Here is a 10,271-nt window from a genome sequence, read left to right on the forward strand (position 1 = left end):
CATGCGGCATGGCCTGGTTTCAGCTGGGATAGAGTTAGCTTTCTTCCGGGTAGCTGGTACAGTGCTGTGTTTTGGATTTCGGAGGAGAATGATGTTGATAACACACTGATGCTTTAGTCGTTGCTAAGTAGTGCTTACACTGGTCAAGGACTTTTCATCTTCCCATGCTCTGCCAGGTGCACAAGAAGCGGGGAGGGAGCATAGCCAGCACAGCTGACCCAGACTGGCTAAAGGGCTATTCCATACCATATGACGTCATGCTCCGTAGATAAGCTGGGGGGGAGTTGAGGAGGGGACAGCGATCGCTGCTCGGGGATGAGCTGGGCATCATCAGCGGGTGGTGAGCAATTGTAGACTGTACTATTATTACTACTACTACTACTATTACTACTCTGCTATTTTATTTTACTGCAATTATTAAACTGTTCTTATCTCAGCCCAAGAGTGTTCTCACTTTTACCCTTCCAGTTCTCTCCCCCATCCCACCGGGGAAGGGGAAGTGAGCAAGCAGGTCTGGGGTGCTTAGTTGCTGGCTGGGGTTAAACCACGACAGGCACTCCAGCAGGTTCCCACACTGCAGCTTCTCATGCTAACATACGGGCTTCTCAAGCCCTAAGCACAAGGCCTAACCGAGCAGGCATGGCCTGCTCGAGATCACTAACTCCTCGAATACCATGTGTTCTGCAAGGCTCCCAATGCACTGCCCTGCCACTTGCACTTCCCAGGGAACCCCATGGGAAAAGGAGACCCTTCCCACGGGCACATCAAGCATGGCCTCCTCTCAGCTGGAGTGCTGGGGGTGTTGTGAGGGGCTTCTTCCTGTTGCCTGCACAACTTAGCCCACCCTCTTTCTTCTTTTCTCCCTTTTCTTTTGAGGAATCTGGGGTCATTCCTGAATCTCCTCTAGGCAGTTTGAGGAAATGAATGCAATGGGACACTCTTGGACCTGCAACAGAGGGTCTGGGAGCTGGAAGAGTTACTGCACCCTTCTGCTAAAACGACACAGGGGAAGAGCTTCACTAATAGGAATAAAAATAAAAACCATAATAACACTAAAATATACAAAGCAAGTGATGTACGATGCAATTGCTCACTACCCGCCGACTGATGCCCAGCCCATCCCCGAGCAGTGGCCCTCCCCTCCTGGCCAATTCCCCCCTCAGCTTATCTACTGAGCATGATATCATATGGTATGGAATAGCCCTTTAGCCAGTCTGGGTCAGCTGTGCTGGCTATGCTCCCTCCCCACTTCTTGTGCACCTGGCAGAGCATGGGAAGATGAAAAGTCCTTGACCAGTGTAAGCACTACTTAGCAACAACTAAAGCATCAGTGTATCATCAACATCATTCTCAACCGAAATCCAAAACACAGCAGTATGCCAGCTACTAGGAAGAAAATTAACTCTATGCCAGCCAAAACCAGGACACCAGTGCAGAGCCAAAGGCAGCCTTTTCTCTCCTTGAGATCTCCCTTTGGAGGAAGAGAACAGTTATAGAACATGAAGATGACAGGTCAGCAGTCTTTCCCATAGCTGGGCAACATGATGATCAGCACTGGGATAAGTGGAGAAGATTCCACATTGCAGCTTGCAGGGCTGGGAGTCTGTGAGCATGAGGGTGCCTAGAGAGGAAACTCAGCTGAGGGGCACACACACACACACTCCCACACGCACACACTCCCACACAGCAGGAAGTCAGTGGAGCAGGGTACATGCACCTCACACCTGCATGCAAGTGCCATTCCCCGCTGTTCCCAGCCAGCCAACTGCCTTCTCACATTTCAGGTGCTCTCTCACTGCCCTGCCCACCCGCAAAGAGCTCTGTCTCTTCCTCTCTCAACCGCTCCTCTTCACACATCTCTGTGCCTGTGCCTGTGCTGCCACCACAGGCAGGTTGCTGGGAGGAGGTGGCCTTTCTCCATGGTTCTCCACTGGTTCCTTGTGGCCATCCTGGCCCCTGTGGGTAAGTGAGCTTCCCTTCCCCTCCAACAGCTGCACTGGAGCCACTGCTGCTGCCTCAGCTGTGTGCCCAGTTGCTGGCAGTGCCCCATTCCCCAAGGCTTCTAGGGGGAGGATGGGTAATGAACGAGGTGAGCTTTCCCTCAACCTCTGAACTCAGAAAACTCTACAGATCTACAAATCTGTTTTTTCTGTCCCATTTTAATACTTCAATTGAGAGTACTGGAGTCATTATATTTCAAAACAGGTTTACTAGTGTCTTTGAAGCTGGCTTGTGGGGGTTTTTCTCCTATGCGTCTCTCTCAGAGAAACGTGACACTGTCCCATAGCTTGCTGACCTCCTTATGCCACTACATCCCATGTCATACTTCAGGGATGTGTTTTTGTGTCCCCTTCAATGCGTTTCACTTCTCACATCTCTTCCCTTCTCTTTCCAGGCCAGGCCCTTCAGCAATCGCCAGACACAGTTGTCCGAGTGGGAGACTCTGTCACTCTGCACTGTTCCCAAACAGGGAATGCATTCCCCAACATGTACTGGTACAAGTTGCCCACAGGGAAGGATGCCACTCTGCAGTTGGTTGTATACTCACTGGAAGGTGGCAAGGCAGAGATTGAGAAGGAATTCAGAAATCACTTCCAGAGTAATGGGACTAAGGGCTACCGCTTATCTGTGGCGACAGATCACGCCCTACTCAACGACTCAGGCACATATTTCTGTGCTGAGCAAGACCCACAGTGGCTCAAAAGCTGGAGCAGCATAGCACAAACCTTTCCGTGCAAACAAGGATCTGTCCCCAGCACACACACAGCCCTGTAGTTGACACTACCCCATTTTCCCCTCTTGCCCTCCAGCTCTGTCTACTTAAGGGACGTGGTGGTATCCTCTGTCTGTCTTCTGCCTGTCCGCTAATTTCTTTCCTATTCTTTCCCATCTCTGAATCACCTTTTGACCCTCCTTTCTTCTTGTTCTCACTGCCTTCCCGCATTTCTCTGCCCCTCACTTTCCTCCTCTACTCGCTTTCTCTCTCTCCCCTTCCCCTTTCTTTTCTGTCCTCTCTCACACCTGTCCCCCTCCTATTTCCTACAGCCTCTGCCATTTCTTCTCCTCTCAGCGTGTTACGGCAGCTCATGGGTAAGCAGGATGCGGAACAGTTCACACAGCCCTTCTTCACCAGCTGGAAAGTCAAGGCCAACCTGGAGTTGAATCTGGCAAGGCATCCCAGAACTGAGCACTCCTGTGTGTGCTTGTGTGTCCATGAGATTCAAGGGTCTCCTGGGATTGCTCACACTGTGGTTTCCGAGAGTACGGGTGCCTCACTGGTAACCCGGGTCTCAGCACGCTTCCGTGCGTGAGGGGCTCCAAGTTCCAGAGCGCCAGCAGGACCATGCCACTGAGCACTTCTGTGTGCATGCTGATCCCTTGGCCCCACCAGTCTCCAGGGAATGGGCACGCCGCTGTGCATCAGGCTCTCCGAGTCGTGCCACTACCCTGTGACCCGAACACCGAGGTATGCGATGTAGGCCAAGTCTCAAAGGTATGCAGGGACGGAGCACGGTCCTGTAGGTGAGGAGCCACAAGGTGCTCTGTGGCAATAACCCACCATACCTTTGGCTCTGCTAGCCAGAATGGAGCTGTCAGGGCCAGGAGGAGCATCATTCTCCCACCCTGCTCCACACGGGGGAGGCCACAGCGGTGGACTGGAACCACCTCGTGTCCCCAGGACAAGGGAGATGTCTGTCAGGGGTCTTGGAGACGGTGAGCACTGGAGCACAGGGCAGGTGGGGAGAGGTTGAGGGTTCTGGGCTTGTCCGGCCAGAAGACGAGAAGGCAGGGGAGCATTACCTGCAGCCTCTCATTCCCCGGAGGAAACTGAGGACGCATTAGAGACAGACTCTTCTTGGAGGTGCCCAGGAAAGGACTGAAAGGTGATAGGCACAAGGTGGGACGGGGAAATTCTGCTGAGGCAGAGGGATAAAACCCTTTGCCAGAGGAGCAAGGCAGCCCTGGGACAGGGCCTGGTCTTCAAAGGAGTGGTTTGCATCTGGGGAAACTTTCCAGACTGCCCTGGTCCAGGCCCGGAGAGACCTGCTCCCGTTCTAGAGCCAGCCCTTACCTGAGCGCAGGGCAGACTGGAAACCCTTGGATACCACCCTCGCCAAGTACCTCTGTGCGCCTTTGGTGCATTCCCCAGGGCAGTAGAGCTTTGAAGAAGACTGGGGGAATGTTGGGATGAGAGGGTCTTTGTTTTACTCACCGCGACTGCTGGTTCTCCATTGAAGTCCTGCCAAGACAGACAAAGGTGTGTTAATCCTGTCTGGTGAGGGGAGGAAGGGGATAGAAAGTTTCTCTCTGTGGAAGGAAGGTGCCCGCTCTCCTTTTTCCCTACGCAGACCATGTCATGGTTCAGGTGTTACAGGTGAACACCTTTGCTGAAACCAGTTCTGGGGTTCTTAAATAACCCCTGTGATTTCAAAGAGACTATCCTAGCGGGGTCCCATCACGCAGGATTCCAGCCTTAGATCAGGGCCCCAGGATTTGTCCAATGTGAGTGTCGTCAAGCCTTGATTTACGTCCAGTGCTCCTTACTCCATCACACAGAAGAGCTCGGCTCCCTTTCAGCCGCTGGGGCTGCACTCCACTCTACCTGGACCTCTCTGGAACAGATCAACCCAGCCTGGCTGCCCCCACCCCCTCTGCCCTCTCTCCCTTGCTCAGGATGGGGTGGGTGCCCTGTCTGTGCCCCTTGGGGCAGGTTGTGGAACCAAGGCCTGGGGTCTCTCCCCCACGTGCCACTTGCATCCTGGCCATTCAAAGCCTTGTTGACCACGATGCTGCCGTTGAACCTGCCTTTGCCCTGGGAAGACAAATGGATGTCACCCTTTGCCCAGTGTGAAGCAGGGGCCACTCGAGACCCCTGCCCAGGGCCAATGTTCAGCTATCAGCCCAAACCTCTGCCCACACAGGTCCAGCCTGGGAACTGACTGCTCTGCCCTCATGTCACCCCAATATAGGGCACAGATAGCTTCCCCAGAGGAGGAGAGGTCATAATCCGCTTGGGGATTAATCCCTCGGGAAGATCCCATAATCCTGCCCTGGGCTGTGTGTGTGTTCACCTGGGCTTGGTGGAGAAGCCCTAGCCCCACTTCATGACCCTATCCAGAGCTCTCAGCCTCGGGGAAGGAAGGGGCAAGTTTGTTCGCTCCTCAGCACAAAGAGAATGTGAAATCTGGCTTCAAAGGGGGCTTATAAGAAAGATGCCGACAAACTTTTTAGCAGGGCCTGTTGTGATAGGACAAGGGGTAATGGTTTTAGACTGGAAGAGGGTAGGTTTAGACTAGAGATAAGGAAGACATTTTTTACAATGAGGGTGGTGAAACACTGGAACAGCTTGCCGGGAGAAGCGGGAGATGCCCCATCCCTGGAAACATTCAAGGTCAGGTTGGGCGGGGCTCTGAGCAACCTCATCTCATTAAAGATGTCCCTGCTCATTGCAGGGGGAAGGTGGGGGGCTGGACTAGACAACCTTTAAAGGTCCCTTCCAACCCAAACTATTCTATGATTCTGTGAGTCACAGCACACGGAAACTCTGAAGAGGAAGACGGGGTGAGGGAATCACAGGTCAGGGACCTGTGACTTTCAGCTGCTCCTGGGTAAGAACTCTGTCTCCAGGTGAAAACAGGCTGAAGGGAAGGATGCCAGGCTACAGCTCAGGGCTTTTTCTGGACAAGGGCAGATGCCGAGAAGGAATTCAGCAAGTGCTTCCGGAGCAATGGGACACAAAGCTACCGTCTGATCCTGTTCCTAGATTGTGCCTATCCCAATGACTCAGGCACCTATCGCTCTCCTAAGAAACACCTCAGCGACAAAGCATCTGAGAGAGCCGGGCACAAACCACTCGGTAGGCAAATGGCACTTGTTCCTTCATGCCCTGCTCTCCTTCTCTCCCTCCCTTTCCTCCAGCACCAGATTTCTTTTAAATTTCTCCCCATTTCACCTACTCACTGCTTTTTCTATCCTTTTGTTTCACTCAAACTCTCTATGTCCCTTGTCTTCGCCAGGAGACAGCTACGCAGCCCATTGGCAACTTTGGCAGCTTTTTCATGGACTCTCCGTTCCAGTGCCAATTGGGGTTAGGAGAAGTGAAAACCAGAACCCAGGAACAGCTCTGTCCTTTTGACTCTTCCAGGAAAACTAAGCAAGCCCAGCCCGACCAGTTAACTGAGCAAAAAAGTTGCTGCAAAATGTTCCAAGATGCTGCTAGTTGCGAGGCGCTGAAAACAGTAAATGTCTTCCCCAGAGTGACATTCCCTGCCTCTGTCCTCCATATCATAGCCTATGGAAGTACCCAGAGAAACGGTGCACAAAGAAGGGGTGCCTGAAAGTCTTTATTTTTTGATAATTTTTGTATGTCCAGTCCCAAAACAGAAGAAGAAGATGAGGAGAAGCAGCAGGTCGCATAGAACGAGAGCGTCTCAGTTGGCAGACATAGTTTCTTCAATCCAGGAGACATAATTGCAAACCTTAGTGTAAACCCCGGGATAGCCTTTCTGCGCACATCCAATACCCCAGGACACAATGCCCTGGAGCTCCCCGTTGCAGACTACTGGACCGCCGGAATCTCCCTGCGCACATAAAGGATACGGATATTCAGCAAATGGTGTCCGCCTAGGTGATGAGCCAGAGATCCCAGAAATCACTGACATTCAAGGGAGCTCCGCTGGGCTTTTTCTACACGCAAGTTCTACAAAGGTCATTTCTGATTACCGCTCTACACCTGATGCTACTGTGCCTTACTTTAGCTCCAAGGGCACCGCAGCTAAGGATGAGCAAGCTGCCTGGTTTTGAGGGACGCAGGCCTTGGCAGACGCTTAGGATATGTGTGTCTTAACCATTATTCTGCCAAATATTTCCACGGAGCTAGGCGCATGTAAAATGCACAGCAATTGTCAGGTGTGTTCATCTTCCAGGCTGCCTGGCTCTTGGCATACTGGCTATTTCATTCTCCGTGAGTCCAAAGCTAACATTTGTGTCCGAAGCTCTGGAGTCACCGTGATATTACTATTGACTCTCTGGTGCAGCACTCCTCCATTTTAAATAGCCTAAGGTGCAGGAGGTGGCATAGTCTGCTTGTGGAGAATTAGGGCAGAGGTATTTGCTGCCTCAAAAAAGGGACAATGACTAACTGAGTGGAAAAAACCTAGCCTCGCTCAATAAGCAACTCTCCCCCTAAGCCTCCACTGTTGCTCAAGACAAGAGCATTCGGACACGCCAGTGCAGTGAATATAGCAGAATCTCCACTATGATGGCCTCTTCTACTAGCAAAAGGCAGGAGAGAAACATATGGGAAAGGAGAGGCAGATGTTTTACCTGGCAGGAGTCTTTCCCTCCCTCCATGAATCCTACACATATCATGTTCTTGGTAATTTGCCCAGGGTAGGCTTCGGTGCACTTGCTTGAGGGGAGTACAGGAGCCTTCAGGCACTGCAAGGTATCTGGATACGCATCTACAAGAAAAGAGGGAGAGATGGTTGATGACACCTCTGAGTTCGTTTCAGAGCCCGGAGAAGATCTTTCTTAGCAGAAACATAATCACTGAACATCCTGTTTTAGCAGGCGTCATTTTTCCTCTGAACGGTAATTGCAGCATGGATTCCTTTTGTTTAGACGGAACAGATTCTGCCCATGGGTCCCCCGTTCTACGCTGCAGCCACGTTAATTCTTCTGATACCTAGAAAATCATCAGTTGGCAAGTGTGGAGCTAAGAGCTACTCTTGTAGCACATCTGCTGGAGGAAACCTGAGCCTCAGGAAAACCATCCTCTCCTCTGGTGCAGGTTTAGTTGCCCTCAGCGGATTAGACACCAGCCACCAGCCACACCTCTGACCATCGATGTAAGAGAATGGATCTCTCTTGTAGTAATCTTAGATCCACAGTCACAGATTTTGATCTTGTTCGCAGAGCGCTGACAACTCTATTGACGTTAGTTACATTGCTAGTGCTCGGCACAGCTGTAGCGCCGGGCCACAAAATTTATGGCAGCGTGAACATCCTGGCGAACGGCCCATGGATGATTGAAGTGATTCCACGTTCGTAACACAGAACAAAAGGAAGCACCTTATAAAGGCTTGCCTTTAAAGCAGCGGAATGGTTACTGTCCGCCAGAGACCGATCACTCAAAAAGGCCTGTCGCACAGCGCTTCTCTGTGCTTTACCCTGTACTGTTTGGGGTCAATTGTGAGGTCTTAGAGTGTCTCCCGGGCCCTCGTGATGCTGTACATTCCCACAGAGTACTCACTGGCACTGCTGAGTGTGTTGCCCCAGCCAGAGATTAGGCATGTGGTGCCTGGGGCCACACAGCTGGTAGGCAGAGGAATTGTTTGGACAGCTCGGTTGAGCCGGGCTGGTTTGGCAAGCTTGATGAGCATGATGTCATTGTCCAGTGTTCTGGAGCTGTAGCCAGGGTGGCGGATGACTTGAGCTGAATTAATCAACTGCTGTGACGACTCTGTGAGTGCCAGGTTATGCTTCCCGAGCTGCACTTGGATGCGACTGGAAAAGAGAAGGAAGGGCATAGACTTTACTGCTACCGACAGGTTATGAGGAACCTCCCTGTCACTGTATGCACTCGCTTCAACATCGCTATGGTAGCAGCTGTTTTCACGCAGGTTATCTTTCTTGTCCTGCAATAAGCCCCACGGATCTACACTCAGATCTTACCCACTCCCAGTACAGGTGGTGGTGAATTTCTGCAGGCTTATTTTCTTGAGCTGGGACAAGCTGAATGGCTAACAGTGCTTTATACAAACATTCTGGAGAAAGGCAAGCTGCAATCGCCCTGACCTCGTTCCTCTTCCTGTTCTCCAGTGACTACGTTGTAGCGAGATTAATGCAATTTATAAGAAATCACAGCCCATAACTCCTTGCTAGATTATCACGTTGTCGTTTCAGAAACTGCTCTGCATTCTCAGAAGCATTGGCAGAAGGGGAAAACCCCTTATGATGCCTCAGCCCAGCTTCCTGAATGAGCCACCCATTCCTTGCTTGTGTCCTGTCGGAACAGAGTCACTTACGTATTTGGATCTCACAGCTCAGAATTCCTGCTAGAAGCAAACTGGAAGAAAGAAGTACGTTACGGAAGAGCATATGTTTTCCACTCACGACTTGTAGCAGTGAGCAGCTGACAGGACCCACTGGCTGCTGATGAGGGAACCTCCACAGAAGTGATACCCAGAATTCAGGGACACCTGATAGGGGACAGAGTTCGCTGCACAGGTGTAGCCTCCCACAATCTTGTCGTCGTCATCATCAGCGTTGATGGGGAAGGCAACTGGGAGATAAGAAGTGGCATATGTCAACACGTGGCATAAGGAATCTTGTGCCCCTGGGACCGACGGAAGCAGCTCCCTCGTGGCTCTACTTCTATGAAAACTCACGGGAGCAGTGGTGGGCAAGCACTCGCCCATAGTCCAAAAATGTACAGCAGCTTTGGGACTGCCTGGGCCAGAGGTGTTATCTTTATACTTCACAGTCCTTAAGGGAGACACAGGCTTTTTTTGAAGCTATGGACGCATGTCAGTGTTCCTGGGTCAAGAGCTGCTACGACGGCATTTTGTGACACAAGCAATTACGACCAGGCAGCAGTCAAAAGAAGTTGCAGTGCTCTGCCTTAGAACTTTTGCTAGTTGAAACTGGACTTCACTTTCCCACAACAGACTACCTTGCAAATTTGCTCAGAAAACGAGCTTCCTTATAAAGTACAAAAATAGAAGTAAAAAATGTACTCACCAGCCACACCAACAAAGGCGAGAAACAGTATGTATTTCATGATCTTGACACAGCCTCAAGCCCAGACTGGGGGACTGGAAGCGTGAGCTGCTAGAAATACGTTTCTCGAAATGGCCTTATCTCTAGTCCAAGGTTTTCTCCAGACAAAAAGTACACAGTGGAAAATTTGAAGATCCAAATGTGGGCTTTACCAGCCACTGGTAGAAAGTACAAATAATGTATCGGTTAATCATAAACTTCTCCTAAGACAGAGAGCTGTTTTAAATTATTTCAGGGGGCAGCCTTCAATTTAAAAATACATTTGGGCTTTGCAAGATGTGTAGGTGTTTGCCTGTCTCGGTCTTGTACGCAGCACCTGTTGACAGCAACCCTCAAACCCCTTTGAGATTCCTCTGTGCTGATGGTGTCATTCTTAAAAGTGCATATTTTTATTTTGTGAACACAAATAATGAGATCTTCTCAAATCCTTCTCTGAAGGCGTGATAACTTCTGTCATGACGCTGGGTTTGCTACCGCTTAATGCGTTT

At 50.9% G+C, this 10,271-nt stretch overlaps 1 protein-coding gene across 1 annotated transcript; it reads right to left on the minus strand.

The window, feature by feature from the left end:
- Nucleotides 1-6,431: 6,431 nt before the first annotated feature.
- LOC309599440 (trypsin I-P1-like) lies at nt 6,432-9,784 on the minus strand (the record flags this gene model as incomplete). Its single annotated transcript, XM_082330908.1, has 5 exons — nt 6,432-6,581; nt 7,327-7,463; nt 8,255-8,508; nt 9,118-9,286; nt 9,745-9,784. 5 exons carry the CDS (start codon nt 9,782-9,784, stop codon nt 6,432-6,434), a joined length of 750 nt encoding a protein of 249 aa, XP_082187034.1.
- Between the last annotated feature and the right edge of the window lie 487 nt (nt 9,785-10,271).

The sequence above is a fragment of the Platalea leucorodia genome (assembly GCF_965183815.1).
Source record: "Platalea leucorodia genome assembly, chromosome: 2".
NCBI lineage: Eukaryota > Metazoa > Chordata > Aves > Pelecaniformes > Threskiornithidae > Platalea > Platalea leucorodia.